This window comes from Poecile atricapillus, chromosome Z, assembly GCF_030490865.1.
Source record: "Poecile atricapillus isolate bPoeAtr1 chromosome Z, bPoeAtr1.hap1, whole genome shotgun sequence".
NCBI classification, from domain to species: Eukaryota; Metazoa; Chordata; class Aves; order Passeriformes; family Paridae; genus Poecile; species Poecile atricapillus.
Genome location: NC_081289.1, coordinates 27,296,803 through 27,318,938, shown reverse-complemented (window position 1 = coordinate 27,318,938; position 22,136 = coordinate 27,296,803). Strand labels below are relative to the sequence as shown.

At 43.0% G+C, this 22,136-nt stretch overlaps 1 protein-coding gene across 4 annotated transcripts; it reads left to right on the top strand.

The window, feature by feature from the left end:
• Positions 1 to 21,731, top strand: RANGAP1 (Ran GTPase activating protein 1). 4 transcript variants are annotated; one of them, XM_058826026.1, is made up of 17 exons: positions 1 to 112; positions 751 to 788; positions 2,351 to 2,469; positions 3,604 to 3,731; positions 4,632 to 4,691; positions 5,339 to 5,518; positions 6,360 to 6,494; positions 7,734 to 7,892; positions 8,066 to 8,179; positions 9,664 to 9,763; positions 10,491 to 10,575; positions 10,963 to 11,104; positions 11,574 to 11,687; positions 12,019 to 12,121; positions 13,807 to 13,895; positions 15,724 to 15,845; positions 20,624 to 21,731. In XM_058826026.1, exons 3-17 carry the CDS (start codon positions 2,358 to 2,360, stop codon positions 20,691 to 20,693), a joined length of 1,713 nt encoding a protein of 570 aa, XP_058682009.1. In that variant the 5' UTR covers positions 1 to 112; positions 751 to 788; positions 2,351 to 2,357; the 3' UTR covers positions 20,694 to 21,731. The 4 variants fall into 4 exon arrangements, with proteins under 4 accessions (XP_058682009.1, XP_058682012.1, XP_058682011.1 ...); XM_058826029.1 differs by lacking the exon at positions 20,624 to 21,731 and adding an exon at positions 17,203 to 17,581; XM_058826028.1 differs by lacking the exon at positions 1 to 112 and adding an exon at positions 294 to 518.
• The last annotated feature ends 405 nt before the right edge of the window (positions 21,732 to 22,136 follow it).

The following is a 22,136-nucleotide window of genomic DNA, read 5'->3' as shown; positions in this document are numbered from 1 at the left end:
TTCAAATCCTCCGCCTCCCCCGCCCGCCCTTCACCCAGCGGCCCCGGCGCGGCGGCGGCGTGAGCCTCCCGCGCCTTCCCCGGCAGCCACCGGCGGCGGAATCCCCGAGGAGGTGAGGGGGAAAGGCGGCAGCCGCCGCCGTTAGCGGCCGGCGGAGGGAGTCGTGCGTGGGATGTGGCGATCCCGCGGGCTGACGCGCTCCTCGGTCCCGCCTGCGGGGGGCGCTCCCACACGTAGGCGGGAGTTCCCCCCTCGTGGGCACGCGTCACGCGTGTCCGTCCGCGGGTCCCCCTCCCCGCGCGGAGCGGGATGGGGCGTTCCGGCCGTGCTTTGGGCCCCGTTACACGGGGCTGGGGAGGAGCGTGCGGCCGGCGCTCGGCGGCTCCCGTGGGCGAAGAGAGGAGCCTTGGGCCGCCCCTGGAGCGAGCGACGCGGGGAGACTCTCCGGGGCTGGCAGGGCGGGGACCTCGGGCTGTCACCCCGCGCTATCAGGGCCTCCGTTCCCGGGCGAGCGGCAGGTAGCCGGTGTGTTGTCTGTTGGGGTCGACGAAGTGTTGTAATTAAAGTATTCGTCTGAACTAACTTCTTTGATCATCAGGAAGTGTAAAGTTTCATACAGCCTTTAATTTTAAAGGAAACCTGTCTTCAGGCATTGTCAGATCTTGATTGTGTTTGCCAAATAGACTAACTCTCTTTTCTTTTCTTTTTTTTCTTTTCTTTTTTTTTCCTTTCTTATTTTTTTTCCCAAAGCTTTCTCTGTGGAAGGATTAACAGTGAAGAGACCTCTGGTAGGTTGACGGTTGGGTGTTGCTGACGTGTGCTGTAAAATATGCTTCAGGATGTGATGCTGGATTTGCGTCTTGAGATTAGGAGGCAGTGTGTGCGTAAGGTGAAAAGTGACAAAGGAGATTCAAGGGAAAGAGAAGCCAAGAGGAGGAGTACACCTGTAAAGAAGTTGATCATAGTAGAATGGAACTGGTTTTTTAAGAGGAAAGTTGTTAATTGAAATAGGTGGACAGACTGACTTCTGCAGATATAACTACTGTTCCTGTCTGGTAAAGCCTTCAGGGTATGGAGGATGACCTCTTTTTCTTCCTTCCCAGTGTTGGATTGGCAGAGGCTGGGAGTGTCTGTGAGTTTGGCATCTGTATGGTCTGGTAGGAGTGGAGTAAGTTACGTGGGTTTCTTTCTGCTGACAGCACCTACTTGACAGGATAGTCATCCTAGAAAAATAATGTTCTTCAGCCTTGGAGATTTTCACCTTTTGTTTCCAAAAGCAATATTAAAATTAAAGACCTGTGAAGAGAAGTCATACTCTGGGGAAGCTGGAACCTTCATAGATGGGTATCAGGAGGAAAGTATGTATATACAGCTTTTGTATAGAGGATATTTTAAAACCAGCACTGTTGACCTCAAACAGCTACAAGAGTGTGGGGTCACTTCTAATCAGACAAGAATGGAAGAGAACCAGTTTTCTGTTGTAGGAATGAAACTTCATCTCTTCTGAGGTCTAAGTGTGTGGTTTCTAAGCATTAGCTGTGTGTAGTCTTTTATCCCTTTTATACCAGTGGAGGTAGTGGGATAAGAAATGTACTCTGTTTATCCTGCTCAATGGATGGAGGCCAGTTCCTTCAGACAGTGATTAATATTCATTAAATAATGCTATGCAGATACTACCAGGCATGGCTAGCTTCAGACTTATGCCTCAAGGCTAAATGTTCACTAATTTATTTTAAGTGTATGATCATCCTGTTTAATATGTGATGAATTTGTGTGGAACATCTGAAGGGAAACAGCAGTGAGGAAGCTGAGAGAGTTTTGTATGCAGCACACACAATGTTTTCAGCAACTCGGTGGTTCTGGAACTGTGCTGACAAGGGCACTACTGGGAATATCACTGAAAAGCAACTGTGTTCATTCTAACTTGCTTTGGAGAGTAGGGGAAGCGTGCCGCACGTATAATTAAAGGATGGGGTTCGAAACAAGAGGAATACTGTGTTGTAATTGTTAATCTTAGACAAAGTATAATGTCTTAATGTGGCCTTAATCCATAGTTTTACCTGCTGTTTATGAAGTATAAGAGCTCCATCAAAACCCAAGTCTTGTCAGTGTTGGAAGAATCAGCACCATCTGACTGGTTGGCTTTGGAATATTAATCTAGCCTAGCTATCTTAATTGAGCTCTGGGGAAAAGTAGTAATGACACTGAAAAGTCAATTAGATAGCTGAGTAACAAAAACAACATTAGTGTTTAAATAAATATGGTTATTTGTATAGATTTTTTATTGTAGTTAGAGAGTTTTTGTGGTGACGGTTTCTTTTAATTGACATCTCTTGACCTTTGGAAAAAGCAGGAAAATGGCATCAGAAGATATCACTAAGCTTGCAGAGTCACTTGCCAAAACCAAAGTGGGTGGTGGACAATTGAGCTTCAAAGGCCAGAGCCTTAAACTCAACACAGCTGAAGATGGTAAGAGAAAATACCCTTGTGCTTTGGAAGTCTGCCTGAGGCTGTAAAACCTTGTAGTAAACCTTCTGCTAATCCTGCATGGACAAGTTTTCATAGCATACCTGTGATGCAGGGGTCCATCAGCTACAGCTGCTTCTGATAGGGACATTTGCTTCCCTTCTGGTACCCTGCTTTGACCTGGTGCCCTGGCAGTGCTGCAGCTGCTGTAACTGGGGTTTGTGTGCCTGGTTTGCAGTTGTTGTATTCTTGGTGTTCTCTCTAAGTGTTTTTGACAATCACTGGGCATTAGAAGTCAGTACTTCTTTTAAAAACAGTAAACAAGTGCATCACAGCTCTTGGAACAAGATGTGCACAGAGGAATGTGCTGATATGTTAGCCTGCTGCCCTAGGTCACTTTCTCTCTTGTTGGTGTATGTGTGATTCATAATAAGTCTTACAGTGGCTGCTAGTGTAAATGTCTGGAGAAAAATGTACATATTAGATCAACATTTCTGCTATGAACATGTTTTTCAGAGAGGTTATTTGCTATATTGCTTTTTTTTTTGGCTAATGCCAAAGGTGGAACTTTTTAATAGGTTGGCTTAGTAGTTCAAAGGCACTGAACTTTGGGGAAAGGCCTTGGAGCTTGGGAGCAACAGCAAGTGCCCATTGGCAGGAGAGACTGCAGCTTGCTCCTTTGCCTTGCATAGGATTACTGTAGACTTAAATCCTTCCACCTTGACATGTTTGCTAAACAGATTACTTCTGCCAGTCACTGGGAACTTTTTCCTGTTGATGTGACACTAGTTCTCCCATCAACTTCTAACTTAGTCTCTGCACCTCTCCAGGGATATGCAGTCTAGCTTTTAAACTATGTGCTAAATGGCAGAGGAATTTTATTTGGGAAGTAAAGAAACTTACTTTTGCAAATAGGAGGTTAGGTACCAGAACAGGAAAAAAAATATGAGAAGGCAGGGTAGGGAATGGAGAGTCTTCTCTCTGGTGACCTGACACTTCAGCTCTGTTCCCATTGCTGTTTCAGGTGTTGTTCTAGCTGTTTTTGCTAGAGGTTGAACAAGTATTACTGCATCTCATGGTTACTGTGGTAACCAAGACAATGGTTAAGAGACCAACTAGATTATCTGCTTCTTGCAGCTGAAAAAGTGATCAAGCAAATTGAGGAATTTGATGGCCTGGAAGCCTTGCGCCTGGAAGGCAACACAGTGGGTGTGGAGGCAGCAAAGGTTATTGCCAAAGCCTTGGAGAAGAAAAGTGAGCTCAAGGTGAGATTCTTAAGTGGGCAGTAGTCAAGGGAAAGAAATAATGTGAAAATAGTGAAGGCCTGTCTAGGCTCTTTCTGCAGAAACCTGCCTTGAGTACCCTCAAAGCTTGCTTGGTGGCTCTTCCCAGGAGGAAGAGCAACCTTATGAAAACAGAGCATAACTTGTAGATTTTGAGATAATGGGAACACCTTCTGCATTCCTAACTTTCTGTTTAGAAGGCTTTCAATCTTAAAGCTGGGAAGCTGTGTGAGGAAGAGCCTCTATTGAAGGCAGCATCTTAAACAAAGAGCCATGGCAACAAAACACGGAGTTCAAATGAAGCTCTGTGGAGAGTGAGTCTTCAGAGAATGTCTCAATAGGGAGGAAGTAATGAAGGAAATGCAACAGGAGGTTAATCTTTGCCCAAGCTATGTTTTCCTACTCTTGCTCTACCCTAATGTTAAGGGGATGCTCTGCTACTGGAAACACTACACCGTCCCTTGAAGGAGAGTGGTATGAGACATTGATACGCATTAATCACTCAAATGTGGCTTTTCAAGTAAGTTCAGATTGTTGAGCTTCATACCTTAGTAAAATCTGCATTGCTAATGTGTTCTTCTGTTTCCTGTTGCTTTTTTCTGTGGTAATTTTCTCAGCAGAAAAGAATTCCAGCTTGAATACAAGCAAGAATTATTATATGGTGTTTATGGTGTGCATTTCAGTTACTTCATCCTTGCAAGTGAAGTGACTGTAACACTGGTTCTTGCAGTTCTTTAGTACAATCAAATGACAACCCAAGGGAAGGGAGACAGCATTAAGTTGTCCCCAGTGATGTAAAGCAGCTTGTGTGTGTAAATGTTTATTACAGCTGTGTTGACCTAAATGTTTTAGTGGGTTTTATCTGTATGCTTCTTATTTTAGAGGTGTCATTGGAGTGACATGTTCACAGGCAGGCTAAGATCTGAGATCCCTCCTGCTTTGGTAAGTAAAAACTAGATCTAAGACTTCTGACTAATATAACCTTTTTCTCACCTGTCATGCTTTTTGTGGGAGTCTGCATTTTGGTAGGGCTGATCCTTCTCTGTGCTAAATGTCTCAGAATAGGTGAGTGGTTCTCTTTTGCTCTCCCTGTATGAGATGGAGAAGAGTCGATTAAAGGTTAAATGCAAGTCCATGCTAATGAAGGAACTTTTCACTGGGAAAAACATCTGCTTGACCCAACAGAAAAAGTGAGAGCTAAGCTTTCTAAATAGATCATACTGCTGTGTCTTCTAAGACCATTACAGAGCTCCTCATCTCCTTGAGTCTTGTGGAGCCAGAACATAAAGCTCAACACTGATGAAGACAGTATTTCAGCAGTGTAGAGTGGGAAATTAACTTTGAAAAGTAGTTGACCTAAAGGGTTGGGATACTGTCTTGGTAACAGCTTTATGGTTATCTTTAGCTCAATTTGTGCAACTTCCTTTCTGGATTTAGCAGAAAAGTTTTATTTCCCCATGCAGCTTTGCAGAATGTCTTCAAAGTGGAAATTTTTTTGCAGCATCACTGTCATACCTAGCCACTGCAGTGATGTTGTCACTAAAAGTTAATCCATTCCTTCCCACCCACTGCCATCTGTTTCCTTACAGATCTCTTTAGGGGATGCACTCATAGCTGCTGGAGCCCAGCTGGTGGAGTTGGACCTGAGTGACAATGCCTTTGGGCCAGACGGTGTGCGTGGCTTTGAGGCTCTGCTGAAGAGCCCTGCATGCTACACTCTGCAGGAACTCAAGCTCAATAACTGTGGCATGGGCATTGGTGGTGGCAAGGTAAGGGTTATCTCCTCTTTGGGAATGATGTTGGAAGCAATCTCTGGTGATTGCCAACTCCCCTGCTTAGGGCGACTACAACTACACCAGGTTCTTCAAGCTTGGTCTAGTCAGGTTTTGAATAGGGAGACTTCACAAGCTCTGTGAATAGTCTATCCCAGGGCTGAGCAACCCTCACAGTAAAAAAAGGGAGTTTGTGTTAAAATTGTGTTTTCTCTGCACTTTGTGTGCAGTTGTTTCTGACTCTGCCTTCTTTATACCACCTTTTCCACTCATCTTGTTGTTCTGGCTGTTTTTACACGTGGATAATATTTTCCCCAGAGCCTTTTCCTCTCCAGCCTTAGTAATCTCAGAGGTCGGTATTATCCTAGTGAGTAAAGTTCTCCAGTTCAGGTCCAGGTACCATTTGCTGGACTCACCCCACTAAATCCATGTAGGAGCCTGGTACTGGACACTGCTTGGATTCATTTCACAGGGCTAAGTAGAGAAGGATCTGACCTCCTATGAGTGCTTTTTCCCAAGGCAGCCCCATAGAATTCCTTTGCTTCGGGTGTATATTGTTAGCTCATGGTCAACTTCTTACCCATATATGCTTGTCTGATTAGAAGCAAAATGTTACTGCTGTCTCAGTGAGTTTGTGTTGCAAAATTATCAATTCTTGCCTGAGACCACAGTGTGCAAGTGCTGCAGGCAGAGACAGTTTTATTGTATACCCTGTTGTAGAAACAGGTACATTTCAATGATGCCCAAAGTATTTCTCAAGAGGTGGATCTACAAAACACAACAGGATTCCTGTAGAGTGATATGCTGTGGGAGTTTAAGCTGCTTGTTTTATCTTTAGATATTGGCAGCTGCTCTGAAAGAGTGTCACAGGAAGTCAAGTGCCCAGGGCAAGCCTCTTGCTTTAAAAATATTTGTGGCTGGCAGAAATCGTCTGGAGAATGATGGTGCCACTGCTCTGGCTGAAGCCTTCGGGGTGAGTATCAAACCAGAGCTGCTTTGACAGCATGTTGGAGCAGGCTATGATTCAGCACTAAAGATGATGCACACAGAGTTTACCTCAGCTTGGAGGCAGGAGCTGGTGGTCTGTTCACTAAAGTCACAGTGTTTCTTGCTGCTGAAACTGGAGTCTTCAACAAGTGGAATTAGAGTTGGTGACGGAGTGTTTATATGACCTAAATTTCCGAGCACATAACTAGTAGCTGTGTAAAGTAGTTACCTGAGGGAGAAATAGTCATCTCCTAAGTAATTTAATAGTCCTGTTCCTTTTCCTCTCTTTGCTAATGGTTGTTGACTGGCACTGGAGTAGGTATCCCAGCTGGTTCTCTTGAGTGCTGCTTTGCTCAGTTATCTGGCAGAAGCAGCCCAGTGTTTTTGCTAGGATTGTCTGGTCAGAGCTGGAAGTGTTGCCTGGCTTTCTCTAGCTGTCACTGACCCTATTGCACTTTCGTGGGAGGAAGAGAATTCACTGTGATTAGGGCCACCTAATTCCCTTTTCATACCTCAGTTGCTGCTAGGAGTGACTTCTGAATTATATATTGATAGATATATATGATATAGATATATTGATTATATATATAATATATATTATATATATAGATATCTATTATATAGATACCTATATAGATATATTGATAGTGATATTGCAGGTTACAGGTTGACTTTTTTGCCTATATGTGATTTTGAGTAATCAGAAATCATGGCAAAAATAAGACTTTTTAAATACTTAAGAGTTGTATAACAATGGGATTCACAGAGGATCAGGATTGAATGGCACTACCAAAATGGGGTTAATTACTGTGTTATGTGACATGCTGTTTAGTCCATAAATATTTGTACTAGTTTTCTTATGTGTTTGCTTCTGTGGTCAGGGCAAAATGTAAATTTTAATTAGGAAATTAAAATGATGTTGTGTGGTCTATTTCAGTGTTGTTGAACCACAGGTGAGCGCTTGTTTTAAGTTAGAGCAGGCGTATAGGACAATGATACTTGTGTCTCTTTGAGTCAGGGTTTTGTATTTATCTGGCACTTGCCAGATAAATTTCTATATTTCACTTAGATTTGTGACAGAATTGCTGGTAAATAATTCACTGTAGGAGAACCAATGGAGTTTTGAAACTCAGAACAATTTTAAATAAATCCTAAGAGTGGAGCAGTATACTCTTGAGCTGAAGTATGTTTTCTAAAAGCTTTTTTTGTCTACATCCTTCCCCAGATCATTGGAACTTTAGAAGAGGTCCATATGCCACAGAATGGAATTAACCATCCTGGCATAACAGCTCTGGCACAGGCCTTTGCTATCAATCCACTGCTTAAGGTTATAAACTTGAACGACAACACCTTCACAGAGAAAGGAGCTGTGGCCATGGCAGAGGTGAGTTGTTCTAAGCAGTTGTTTAGGATTTTGTCTCAAGTCTGGTTGGCATTAACGCCTTTGGGTTGGTGGAACCATGCCATGCTGCAGTGGGGAAGATGACATTCCAGAAGTAATAGGATGTGTACTTACTTGCATGTCCACTTTTAAATCTGTGCCATCTTGCTCTGCAGACTCTGAAGGCACTTCGGCAGATTGAAGTCATCAACTTTGGGGACTGCCTGGTGCGTTCCAAGGGTGCTGTTGCTATTGCTGATGCTGTTAAAGAAGGGCTTCATAAATTAAAGGTATTGTCTGCTTGCTGTTCAGCTCTTTTGAAAAATGCCAAGTTTTCAATTTCATGTTTTTCTCTTCATTCTCCTACCACTACTGATTACTTTAAGGTAAGATTCAGTCTGTGCAGGCTCTGTGCTCACAACTGAAAAGCAGCAAGCTGTGCTATAGATCAGTGGCATCCCACCATCTAGTGAGGGCTGTGCTATGTGGAGGTGTACCAGTGATCTGTTTAGTCTTTGCTTGATGTTTTTGCAGCTGTTGGCTCAACTCAGCAAGTGCTACTCAAGAAATCTGATAATGGAAGTACCTGCTATTAGAACTTCCCAGAGCTTCAAAAATGGGGAGTGACACAAAGGGGACTTCATGAACAGCTTGTCTCCTCAGCATTTCATAGTTCATAATTAAAAGTTCAAAAGTTAATCCTTTTTATTTGTTAGAGCATCAATCAAGGGTCCAAGTATATTTAGTTCTTTGGTGATACCACAGCCTTCTACATCAGTATTTGCACAGGACTTGAATCTGACAACATTCTGCATAGGCTGAAGTCAAATTAATAACATAAGCAAACTAGGATCTCTTAAAAACACCTGCCATGAGTCATAACTGCCCTGAGACAGATGCTGAACACCTGATTCCTAATCTTGCAGTCAAAGACAAAAATGAATATCTGTGTGTATGAACCTGGTACAGAAAGGTTCTTTGTGGTGTGTGATCCCTTGCTTGGGCTTCTGGTTCTACTGGAAGGTGTCTGAATCTCCTAAGCAAACTTAAGTAATGGGGTGTTGAGATGAACAGACAGAAGTTAAATTGTTTTTTCCAGAGTGGAAATGGTTAAGGAAAAGTAGCATGAGGCAATTTCAGCTGATTCATTCTGTTCAAGGACTGCTTCCCTTCTGCTGTTACTATTCAATCCCTTCTCAGGAAGGGATTGATTGAGCACAGTGTGGAATGGTGGGGGATGGTGTCTGACTGTTGAATTACTTCACTCTTACTAGTCCACATGGTTTCTCTGTTGGCTGGGTCTGTCAGAAGTAGTACCACTCATGGCTTGCTTTTTGAAGGCCTGAACTTGCAACTGAGGTGTCAAAGGAAATGTGCAATCTGTTTAGTACAATAGCTGCCCTTCTTCTGTTAGACTTACTGGACAGTGAGTTTTGGAGTGCTCTTGTGACCCTTAATAAGTGAAGATCTCGTCAGCTGACTGCTAAGGACTGACATGTCTGCTACCTTTGAGGTGAGCAGTGGTCTGTAGGTATTTTAAAATTACCACCTTTAATATAGCGCTGCTCTTAAGCACCAGTATGTTTCAAAATTCCCCTTTCAAGTATATGAGGTAGGAGTATGTCAGGCTTTATTTTCAATTAGTAATACTTTTTTTTGCTGGGAGCCTCTTCAAATGAGGGTCTTTCCAGGACACTTGTGAGGACATGAAATTTAGGGGTATGATAGATGTTAATAGGAATTCTGCAGACAAAATGTTCTTCTGCATTTTTAGGAACTGAATTTGTCTTTCTGTGAGATCAAACGAGATGCTGCTCTGACTGTTGCTGAAGCTATTGAAGATAAGACAGAGTTGGAGAAGTTGGATCTCAATGGTATGTAAGTTTGCTAGATCAAGTATGTCTGGTTTGATTCCAATGAGAAACCAGTAGGAAGAATGTTGACAGAACCACATAATCTGTTCCTGCAAGTGTCAGCATATAAAAACACTACTCAGTAGCTGAACTTGCATGACTTTGGGACAGAAAATGGTTAGATCCTGAAAGCTTTCTTAAACCATGAACTTGGTTAACTGGTAAGCATTTTAGTACACCTGATAAGGTGGAAAGATTAAGCTGATATCTATACCTGTTTTCAGTAAAACTCTAATTATTCAATGCTATCTCAGATACTTCATACCTGCAAACAAAAACCTTTATGTTCAACTCTGCAGAAGAGTGAGAACTTTTGACTTTTGTTGGCTTTTGCTGTTTATACCTTGGGTCACTGCATTTCACTGGTGCTATGCTGTGTGTCCTTGTTTTAGAACTGCTAAGATCAAGAGCTATGTAGAGAAATAACAGGAAGTCTCTCAACCAGACCCTGAAGCATTAGGGGGTTTTCACCTCCAACCATTATGTAATGCTGCTGAAATTTCTTTAACAACTGTTTGATTCTGTCTGAAAAATGCAGTTTGTGTTGCTGCCTCTAAGGTGGTGTGCAGAAATAGCATTTAACTGTTTGATTTCAGAAACAAGAGATAGACAAGAATATACAGCTAAGTCCTCAAGAACAAACATGTGTGCATCTGTCAAGTCTACTCCCTTTCCTCTATGAACCTAGGTAACTGTCTGGGAGAGGAGGTGTGTGAGCAACTCCATGAGATCCTTGAAGGCTTCAATATGGCATCAGTGCTGGGATCTTTGAGGTAGGCATAGTACCAGAGTTTAAATCGGAAGTTTTTTGACAATTTTCATCAACACTTTCATTGACTTATCTCATTTTAAAATAACTCTTATTGCTGGTGGATGTTGATCTGAGTGTGGAGCACACCTAAGGATGTGTCTTAAACTTGTTTTGTTTTCATTGATGGACTTACCGTAGCATTAGTAACTGATTGTGTTTGTTGATCTTTTCTTGCTGTTCCCTGCTGGGTGACTGATGTCTGAGCATCCTCTTGGTGTGGTGTGGTTGAGATGTGCTTCTTGCAGTAGGAACTTTGAGGAGAGGCTGCTCTTTTGTTCTTAAAAAGTCGAGTGCCAGTGTACAGGAATTCCAGGCCTAATTAATGGAATGTGTAACATTCTAACCTTAGTGATGATGAAGGGGAGGAGGACGAGGAGGAGGAAGAGGAAGATGACGATGAGGAGGAGGAAGAGGAGGAGGAACAACAACAACTGAAGGAGAGAGAGGAAGAACAGGAGTCACTGACTCCTAAGAAGATAATTGATTCACAGGTAAGCTTACTGCCAGATGGATTCTTGTTTCATCAGCTGGAGAAGAGTAAAGCAAGAAATGAGATTCTGGAGTCTGAAATTAAAGTGCTGACAGGCAGTCACATTCTTGCATGGGCTGGCACTATTGTAACAGAGATAACCTTCAGGAAATAAAATGAATTAGTTGAAAAATGTATTTTGTTAAAGTGTGCATGTTGTACGCACATGTGGAGGGAAAGGCTGAGTAGTGGTGGCAGCAAAAATCTTCCATGTTCAGCAAGTGGTGGGGACCTTGTACATGCAGTGCCATGCCCTTGTGCTTCCATGTTCTGGCCATTCCAGCTCTGGACTTAGGTCAGCCTCAGGCTGTTTTCAAACAGAACAGGTTCTGGCCTAGTATAGCTGTGCCCTGAGTAGTCTCATCTGCTTTTGCTGAACCAATTTATTTACTTTACAAGAATAAACTTGAGATGAATTCTGCCTGTTTCAGGCTTCAACTCCAGTGCTCTCTCCTCCTGTGGATGTTGCCACATTCCTTGCTTTCCCATCACCGGAGAAGCTGCTGCGACTAGGACCAAAGTGCTCTGTGCTGATAGCTCAGCAGGTAGGTGAGCTGGTGCTTGCCTGGGCTTGTTTTTTCTTTCAAAATTGTTTAATTGCCAGAGGTGATAACTTGACCTAGATTTGCATCTTTTCTCCAGTGATCCCAAAGAACCTTATGGAAGCAGATGATGCAGCTAATGCTTAAACTGGCATAAGAGCTTGTACAGAAAGTAATTTTGTTTGTGTTGCTTGTGCCTCCTGATATGGCCAAGGCAAAGCTGATGTCAGTCAGCTGAAGACAGTAATTCGTGCCAGAATCTAGCAGAGTCTAGCAGAGACCCATGTTGTGTAGCTGTCTAGCAGTTAACTGATCTCTATATTTTCTCTTTCAGACAGATACATCTGATGTAGAGAAAGTTGTTGCAACCCTCCTAAGGGTATCATCAGTCTTCAAAGATGAAGCCCCTGTGAAAACAGCAGTGCATGAGACAACAGGTGACTGGATCTTTCTTCACTTTGTGGTGTGACCTGGTTCAGTGCCATAGACACTGCTGCAAGGTGGGACAAGGCCCCTGTGGGCCAGGCCATTGAGCCTTTTTGTCCCTAACAAAAACAGAGACGACAAAGTGCAAAACTGTGCCCCACTGCTGTGTGGAGTGGAAGATTCTTTCTGAACCTGCCATATTTTGTGCTTTGTCTCTATTGTAGCTGCTGTTGTTGTGGGCCAGTGCTGCCCTTAGTGCATCTCCTTGATGCTGGGCTGTCCATAGCCAGTAGTTCTGTGTTTCAAGGTCAGTTACCTTTCCAAGGCTGTTTATTTAAAAAGCATATTGCAGGAAGTAGCCTCCCTAGTGCAGTGTTATGAGATTGTAAAGAGAGACCTCTTGTTGAGGTCTCGTATCTTTAATTTTTCAGGAAACAGAGATTTCCAACCTGCAGCAAGACACAGAAACCAGTGTTCAAACAAAGAACCCTTTCTCAAACTATAATGGAGTACTATTGGATTAGTGTGTGGACTAATAGTATATTCCTTCATGGTTTTGCTTGGAAATAGGAATTTCTAAGCAATCCTGGGCATGTGACCACTTTGATCTTTCTCGAATCCTCCAGCAGTTCAATTCTCCCACACATGAGCTACCTATCATTATTGTGCAAAAAAATGGGATCAGTTATTTTGAAGCCCACTTAGGGAAATACACAGTAAACCACCTTAATTTGGAATTTCTTTGTTTGGAATTCATAGACATGGTGAAACCATTGTTTTACAAACAGTAACACAGTAGTTCTCTGTAGTTGGTTATGGGTCCAGTCAGTGAAAAATAGTCAGTTGGCACCTCACTGAGCTAGTGCACCTTGGCTCATGCCTGTTAAGAATTGTCTCCAGTAAAAAAATGGAACAAACAATATTACTGTTGTCCCAAGTGTGTTTGTGTACATAATTCTTTATTCCTCCTTCTTCAGGAAAGGTAGAACCTGGCAATTTCCTTCCATAAAAGCAGCCATCAGCTGACAGTGAGGGCCCTGGTTAATGTTTGACACTGTTCTACAGCCACTCTAGTGAATTCTGCCTATTCTAAGAAAACAGAATCATCAGAGGTCAAAACTGGGTTGCCTCACCCCTTGTACACATGAGATATTAAAGTGCTGGTTTGCTCATTGTTTGTGGCACAGTATTGGTCCTGAGGGAGCCCAGAAAAACAGCTGAACAAACTTTCTTATTGTGCTCTCTCATTCCATGTGGTTTGAAATGAAAGGTGAATTGTTTCTGGCCTTTAAGAAGTCAAGGCTCTACCTCTTGGTGCTGTAGCTCCTCTGCTCATGTTTATATGTATGCTATGTCTGTACATGCAAAACATGCTCAAGCGCACTGAGCAGAGTATCTGGTGGTGCACAGGACCAGGATGTATTGCATCTGAAGCTTGGCAGTGTGGGAATTCTCACACTGTGGGCTTTGTGTGTTCTGCTGGATTTTTAAAATTTGTTTTCTCCTTTATACTTAAGAGGTTTTACCTGTCTTAGCGTTTCAGAGCTTATGGCTACAGGGACAAATGAAATCTTAACAGATATTATACCACAAAACTGATTTAACAGCTTAGTTTCTTTATGATCCATTTTAATCTTAAAATCCATAAACATCCTTTTCCTATATTGCTTAAATTAATGTACATATCTCTTTTCAGATGCCTTGATGAGGAAAGCCTTCAGTTCTGCCACATTTAATTCAGATGCATTCGTCACAAACCTTTTGGTCCACATGGGACTACTTAAGGTGAGGAAGCAGGAAAGAGTTAAGTCATGGTCTGTTTAGACTGTTGAAGGCCAGACTGGCAGGATTTTGGGTAATTATGTTGCCATGGAAGCAGCTGGGTGCCTGTGCATGCCTGATGCCCAGGGACAATGGAAGTTTGCAGGTCGAGCAGAAACTGCAAATTGCGAGGTTGCATTAGGATGAAGGATGTGTCACCTTTTTGTACATCTGCTTAATGTGCTTTGCATTCTCAGTCATTCCCTGAAGGTAGGGAGGGGCAGGTAGGGCAATAATGCTGCTGCTGGACTGTGGTGTCTATAAAAGCCATGTCAATGTTATTAGTTATTGGCAATGTTATTAGTTATTTGGCTCCTTTAGGGCATTTCTTGAGAGCATGTCTCAAAAATGTGTATTAGCTACTCATGCCAGATCAATGGCATTCAAATCCATGCTTTGGAGACGCTTTGCCAAATGCTAGTGTTAAGTCATTAGTTGCAAGGAATAAACTCATTGTGAGAAGATGGAGGGTCAGTAGAAAGCCTGTGATTTTAATAGAATTAGTAGCTTTATTTTCAGTGAGGTGACTGTGGAGAGGTTCTGTTGCAACACTTTGCCTGCTTGTGCTGCAAGGGTTAGTGTTTCTTGCTGCCTCAGGACCTGGAAGCTGAGAATATAAAACTTGGACTAAGACAATTCTAAACTACAGAAAAGCCATAATCTCAGTAATAGCAGCCTGCTATTAAACAAGTTTATGAATGTCCTTCTGGTTATATTCAGCTTGGGGGCCCAGACCCTTGTTGACATGCACAGATAGGATTTAATTTCCTAAAAATCAGTTTAGTCTCTCCCTCTATTCGTTGTATACTGGACCAACACTGATATTCCTACTTCCCAGAAAGGTCAATGGAAGCCAAGGTCATGTTTGGTTCTGCAGAATGCCTCTTTGAGGACTGCCAGCTACCTCTTTCCCATATGGAAAATAGTGATATGCCTGAATCACAAAGCGCAAACCTGTGCTCCTGAAGAATTCTTTCAGGCCAGGAAGTGGCACTGATGAGAAAGCCCTGGAGGATCAGCCTGCTGATTGTCATCTGTGGTGCCTAATTCATCACCACTCCCTTACATGTGGAGAAGGTGCATACTGCATTTTCAGTCCTATGAAGCTAGAAGCATGTTAGCAACAGATATTCTTAATACTATAAACTCCAATGTCATACAGCAGGAACACAGGCTTGTGACATATTCTGCAGAATGAGGAGTTTTGTTGAAATGCCAGTAAAGAAATAAATGAAAGCAATGTAGGAGTTGGGACATGTAGGGTAGCATCATGTTAGGAGTAAGAATAACTTACGCATCATGTAAGCAAGGGAATGACTGTTGGCTTTATCTTGTATATAACTGTGAGATCAGTTCTGGGAACAGTGCATCAGGTTCTGTTGGGAGCCTGACAAAGAGCTGGAGGTGGTATAAAAATGACCTACAGAATAATAGAATAAAAATTAAGGCAGCTGAATTCTTTATGGACTAAAGTCTGATGAAATTTCTCTTGAACACTTTGACACAGAGCCTCTGAGAAGATTTGGCTGTTTGATTTGCAGATTCACTACTTCCCTTTACCTATTAGTACTGCTGTCAGTTGATAAGTACTAGAATATTCTTGATACATTATTTTAGGTGTTGGGAGACTATGGAATTGGCCACTTTTGTCTTACACTTAATCTAGTGACCAGCTTTCTCTGCTGCAGTGTGTGGGAGCACCTCATTCTGCAGAGAATTCCTTGTCTGTGAATTACAGTGGGTTAGATCAAATCCCAGTTGTCTGATGTCTGATTTCTTGTCTATTTCTCAGAGTGAAGAGAAGATCAAAACTGTTCCAAGCCTCTATGGTATTCTTATGACCTTGAACCATATGGTCCAGCAGGATTATTTCCCTAAATCCCTGGTCCCAGTTCTCTCAGCTTTTGTTACAAAGTGAGTATTGTATTTGCCATGCAGTTTTCTCTGTGGGAGCTTGTGAAACTGTTTGAGGATTAATAGCTACATGTAAGCTGTTGTGAAAGCCCACTAAATGTCTGTTCTGAAATTGAGAATTAATAGCTTAATGGGCCTCTATTTTATCTTGTTTACCCCAGTATGTGAGGTTCAGAGTTTAAAAAAAATCCTAAAGAGGGAAAAGTGGGAAGTTGGCTTTGCAAGGAAGTGGCTCTGAAGGAGAGACTGCTAATGCCTCTCACAGAAGAAATATTTTGAGCTTAAGGAAACCTGCTGGGTTTCTGGCCCCTGCTTGAGTGAACTGTGGGTAGGCTGGCTCTAACTATGCCCTTCAAGTCATCCTTCAGAGTTAAGAGGGTCAGCAGAGCTCTGCCAGAATTGTCATGCTGTGTGACACTGAACACCAGCAGATGAAAACTGCAAAACACAAAGACTGAATTGTTTTTTTAAATGGAGCTTCCTACTGTGACAGCAACTAAGTTAGTGATTTTTCTGAGACCTAAATGGGGAGCATAAGTACTGAAGAAGCTGCTTTTACTCACTGCCAGTACTTAGTGTTGTTACTTCCACTAGGGTATAGAACCAACCTCTGCCCCCACCAGCTTCAGCTCTTCTAATGTATTAAATGGCTATGGAAACCATAGAATTCTGGAATTAAGTCAGTGTCAACTTCAGCATTGATGAGATTTAAAGGGGAATAAAATCCACCAAATAGATTTGCAATAGGATTACTTACTACTGTTCAACAGTCAGAGGAGAAACAGTCCAAAAATGTCACTTTAGGCAAAACAGCAGAGGTCTGAAATCCATTTGGAGCTTGGTGTGGCTGGCTCAGCATGGACCATATGCTGTGTGGGGTGAGAGCAGCTTTTTGGCAGGTTCCATAATGAGGCTTAAGCCTTCCTGAATTTCATGGTATATGGGTTAGCAGCAGCTGCTTAGGATCCCTTGCTGGTGAAAGGTGGAGGCATCAGATAGTTTTGGTCAGTATTAAGCATGGACAGTAGGCATGCAGTTGAATATTGGCAGTCTGTCTTGGTTCTGCTGGGCTTGGAAGCTGGCCAGTTGTGATAGGGGAAAAGAATTTTTCCAAGCATTGCTGTGGCTGAAGCTGTCAAAACTGATATGCAGCAGTGGTTTGTGTCCATAAACGCCAACCATGCTAAGGTGAGTTTTGGAAAATAAAGTATCTTGTTTACACATATGCAAATGCTAACTGGAGGCTCTTCTTGTGGAACACTTCGCCTGCTGCCTCCTCTGTCTTTGATCAGGTTACAAGCCAGTGACCATGTGCTTTACCAACTGAACAAATATACCTCCCACTCGATCATTACAGGTTTAAGCAAGAAGTACCAGAACTTGCCATGTGAAATTACCCAGACATATCACTGAATTTCTGCTGTTTCCTACACTGCTGCCTTGATCTTGCTTGTTGATCAAGCCCCAGCCTTCAAAATGGAATTTAAGTTGCTGGAAGCTGAGAATACAGAAGAAGGACTTCTGTAAGAAGAAAGGGCATTTGACTGTCTTGTTTGTGTCAGGTAGCAGTGCCCAGAGTAGCCTCTTAATTCTAAGTGTCCTGACAAATTTTGCTCAGCAAAGACATTTGTCTCTCCTCTTCCTGTACCTGTGCATGTAGGCTTTTCCCAATAAATGTTTTTAAGCTGTACATGACCCTGTATCTGACAAAATAAAGAGTAAAATTTTGGTCTTCATGAATTCATCAACGCAAACCCCACTGAATCCAGAGCATTGCACTACAAGCGCAAGAGGGGAGAGTCTTGGTGGAAATACGAGACTGCTCATAGGTTCTGTAGAAGCTGAGTGAGAGCCTCTCTCAGTGGAAGGCAGATTTTCCTGCCTTCCTGTGCTATGTACCAGTGCTCATGTCAAGCCTCCACTGCCCCTGGTGCTATGAAATGCTTGGAGCTGAAGTTCTCTGCTTTACAAACTTTTGCAAGCTGTGAGTTTATAGGGGATCTTTTGTCCTGTGCTGCAGAGTGAAGTCCGTACTAGATACAAGCAATCGATCTTTGTTATATGAACGTGGGCATTTCTTACAATGCTTTCCCTTAAGGGAACGAGGACAACAGCTCTTAAATCTGTGTATGGGTGAATGTAAGCAGTTCAAGAACCCCACAGTCCATTCCAACCAGCCTCTTGTGGTGAAAACCCCAGCTCCCACCTAAGCCCCACACAGCCACTTACTCTCACCTCAGTGGGATGGGGAAGGGGAAGACTGAAAGTGAGCAGACTCAGGGGTTGATATGAAGATGGGTTAATAGGTAAAGCAAAAGCTGAATCTGTAAGCAAAGCAAGGAATTAATTTACCACTTCCACCCTTTCTAGGAAAGCTCCATCATAGCTAGTTTCTTCTGCTTTATCTGATAAGCATGATGCCACGTACTATGGAATATCCCTTTGGACAGTTGGGGTCAGCTGGGGCTGTGTCTCCCCTCCTGCCTTCTTGTGCACCCCTGGCCCTGCTTGCTGGTGGGGTGAGAAACAAAATGCTTTGATGCTGTGTGAGCTCTGCTCAGTAGTAACTGAAATATCCCTGTGTTATCAGCACTGCTTCCAGCACAAATCCTGTGAAGAAAATTGCCCCAGCCAAAACCAACACACAGCTTCTCAATTAACCTCTATTCCTTGTCTCTTCTTGGAATTCAGTTAGAGTAAAATTGCAATCCTAAAGATAAACCTCTACCTGGTTAACCTAGTAATATTCAGAACTCATCTGGCCTCTGTTTCTGCAACAAATCTAACTCCACTCTGTCAAACCTATGATTCCTTCACTTGTAGAAAACTGGTATGCATTTTTGTGGTATTTTCTATTTTTTTGTTCTCCTTTTGGTTTGTGGTTAGCTCTTTTGGGCTTTCAGAGCTGTAAATTCTTGTTGCTACCTAGGCCAGAGCTCTGCTGTCTTTCACTGCAAGGGACTTCTGGAATAGGCACTTACCTCCTTCCTTTTGTGACAGTTCATTGTTGTAGGCAGTGTTCTCTATTCAATAATAATTACAGAATTATGGATACAGACTGTAAACAGCATCTATCTTACTCTGCTTGCTGTCAAGCTTTATTTGGTTTTTTTGGACGCAAGAGGGTGCTGTGAATCCACATGTGCTTTCCATAATTTTTTAGGTGGAAATACTGAAATTATGTGGATGTCTGCCTCCCCAGTTGTGACTTGCTGGAGGTGATGGGGTTTGTGTTTGGTTGGTTTTTAGGTGGTTTGTTTGGGTTTTTTTTGTGTTGTTCTTTGCTGTTGAATTGCGTCACATCACTGGTCTCTTTCAACAGTCTGTAGCATGGAGTGGCAGGCAGGCAACTCCACAGCAAATACAGAGGATTTTATTGCCAGAAGAGGCTTAGTGTTAGGAGAGGGGGCTAAGGGATCTTGTTTGTGATCAGCATCAGTAGTCCAGGTTCTCTATTTCCAAAAACAGGCACCTGCCTGGATGGAACCAGGCATCTCTCTCACTGCCAGCAGGGCTGGATCTTCCAAAGATGAGGGCTGAAATATGTCTCCCAGCCACTTTGAAGATAAACTCTAAGCTGTAATTGTGTGACACTGCATGTTCAGTATGAGGCACTGAATGGCACTTGAGGGGAATAAAAAGGTTAAGTCTTCTCCAGGATATACTTCTATTAAACTGCAGCAGCCATGGGGTGATGTGGCAAACAACCTCTGCAGCCATTGGGTGTGTGCTGTACACCTGGAGGTGAGCTCCTTGTCCTTCCTAGATGTTCCACTCTTTATTTCAGCTCACCCTTCTTTCCCAAACTGAGTAGGCTTCACAACTGTTCATTGTTAAAGGTTATTTTGGTGTGGTGTGGTGGGAGAGAGATAAAATTAATGATTTCTATTCTCAGAACAGTGGAAAACATTGGATTAAAATTCTTTGGAGAAAGTTCCCTAATGGATGGCTAGAGACTGGTAAAAGTTTCAGTGATGCTGAGCCAGCAATTAGCCTGTAGAAACAGAAATATACATTACTGGGAGGCGATGGAAACATTGCAGAAATTTAGCCTCATGTTAACCCTGCTGTAAGTGTATTTCCATGGTTTCATTTCACGGAGCAGCTTATTCTGTGTAAATCTGACTTAGCTATTGCATCCTCTGTCTTGGGCCCTTTCAGGTGGCGTTCTTCATGTTCTGTGGGCCTGAAAGGTGGCCCAGCAAAGTCAGTCAGGTGTTACTTGACCTCAGGGAAGGAGAGGACAGGAGGTTGTGCTGCCTCTCTTAAAGACTCTAAAAATCCTGAGACCAAAGTCACCAGCAGATTATAGATAGCAGATGACTTGGTCAGAAAAGATTGGGTGCTCAGAGGATCATCTCCTGTGTTTTGGGGCTTTAGACGGTGAAACTTTATGGAAAAATCCAATGCCAGAAGAGAGGGAAGGGGGTTTCCATAACCATCATTCTACCCAAAATGAGACGCTGGGCTGCAGAGATAAAAGTCAGTAGCAGATTGTTTTTAGTTATGGAAATAAATGTTCTGATTCTTGACCACTGTCTTCCTGGCTTGGACTCTCAGGAGAGAGGGTTTTCCACAACAGGCTCTGAATGGGAAGCAGTGATCTGGGCAGCAGTGATGGAATGGTTTTGGAAGAGAGAACTGAGGGCAAGATTTGTAGGTTTTTGGGCATACACACCCAATGCATTGTAAATAGTGTTTATTTGCTCAGTCAAAGGCAGACACAAAGCCATTCTTAAATTCAGTACTTTAAATCTCTCTTTCACTTCTTTCCACAGACCCAACCGTGCTCTTGACTCCTGTTCATTTGCTCGCCACATGCTCTTACAGACCCTCCACCAGCTGTAAGAGACAAGAGATGTGCCCTTCCTTCCTCATAGGACTCATCAGCAGAGAACTTGGAGCCACATAGTGGGAAAGGATCCCACAGCCCTTACAGACATGTTGGCTTTTTTTTTTTCTCCCTGTAGGAAGTCTGTCCTTCCTTCTGCTTTCATAAACTTGAACAAATCCTGCTGAATTGTCTTCCTAATCCTCTTGAAGTGATTCCCTGGTCTGTAGGGCAGGTGCTTACGCTACAATAAGTCTGTGCTGCTGTGAGCTCGGCATGAATTGAAGAGTTCTCCATTTTGGTTGCATTGGCAAGGGTGCCAAGACTAACATGGGGCCCAGAAGAGCTCTCATCTGCATCAACCCAGTTGGGCATTTTATTTTATTGGACTTTGAACTCCTGCCTTATAGCATTTAGCACTGTGCCAGAGGGAGGCTGTGCTGCTGCTGCTGCTGCCCTGCTTCTCTGGGCCATGGGGGTGCTGCTCATGGGTCAGAGGGGTGAGGAGTGATTCCCTTTGGTTCTTCTTTCAAGGCTGTTGTCAATGGCGGTGTGTGGCTGATGTTTATTTTAATGTACTCTTCCCCTTCTGCTGTGGTTTGGAATATTTGTGTAATGTGGCTGATCATGTTGGCCATTGCTTAAGGGAGCGAACATATTTTATTGTAATTTTTTTTTTGCCATTGCCTGTGTTGTTTATTCTTCCTGCCCTTTTCCTTCTCACTCTAATTAAATAGGCTTGGTTTGGAAATTAATACAATCCATGAAATCCCTGTGGAATGTGTCCCTTTCTCTTCCCTTTGACAAAACACTGGGCCTGTGTGCACTGTTCACATGTTTGAAAGCCAAGCACGTGTTAGAATATGGAGAGAGAAGGTTGTGCTTTTCTCTTGCACTGAACAAATAGCAGCAGATGCCCCTAAATCTGTCTGAAGGATTGTCCATGTTGCCCATATGTGCCTTCTGACCACCACGGCGTTCCTCCTTACAACATAGAAATCTTTATGGTGATTGCCTGAAATGTTATGTAAATAAAAACTAACTTCACAGCCTTACCGTGATTTATAAAACCTACACTGGGATTTGGAAGCCTGTTTTGCAGCTTTGTGTGATTGCAGAGTTTGCAGTGGAACACAAAATGGGACTGGAATGGAGCCTGGTTTGTATGAGGAGAGAGGCACCAGTAAAGTGAAAGGGAACCAAGCCAGTGAGTCACAAACCTTGTTTCTGCAGCACCCCATCTATTTTCTTGGTGGTCTCCTGCTCCTGTCCAAAACAGGAACATGGCAGAGGAGCAGGCTTCCCTCCAGGCATCCTCAAATTCCTAGCAGAGTCTAAATGGGAAAAGTGGTGCCGACACTTAGGAGCACTATCCTGCTTCTCAGCTGTAAGTAGCGTGAGGTGAACATTGAACTTGTTACTGTCCCACATTCCCAGGATGAGGTAAATTTAAGCACTTC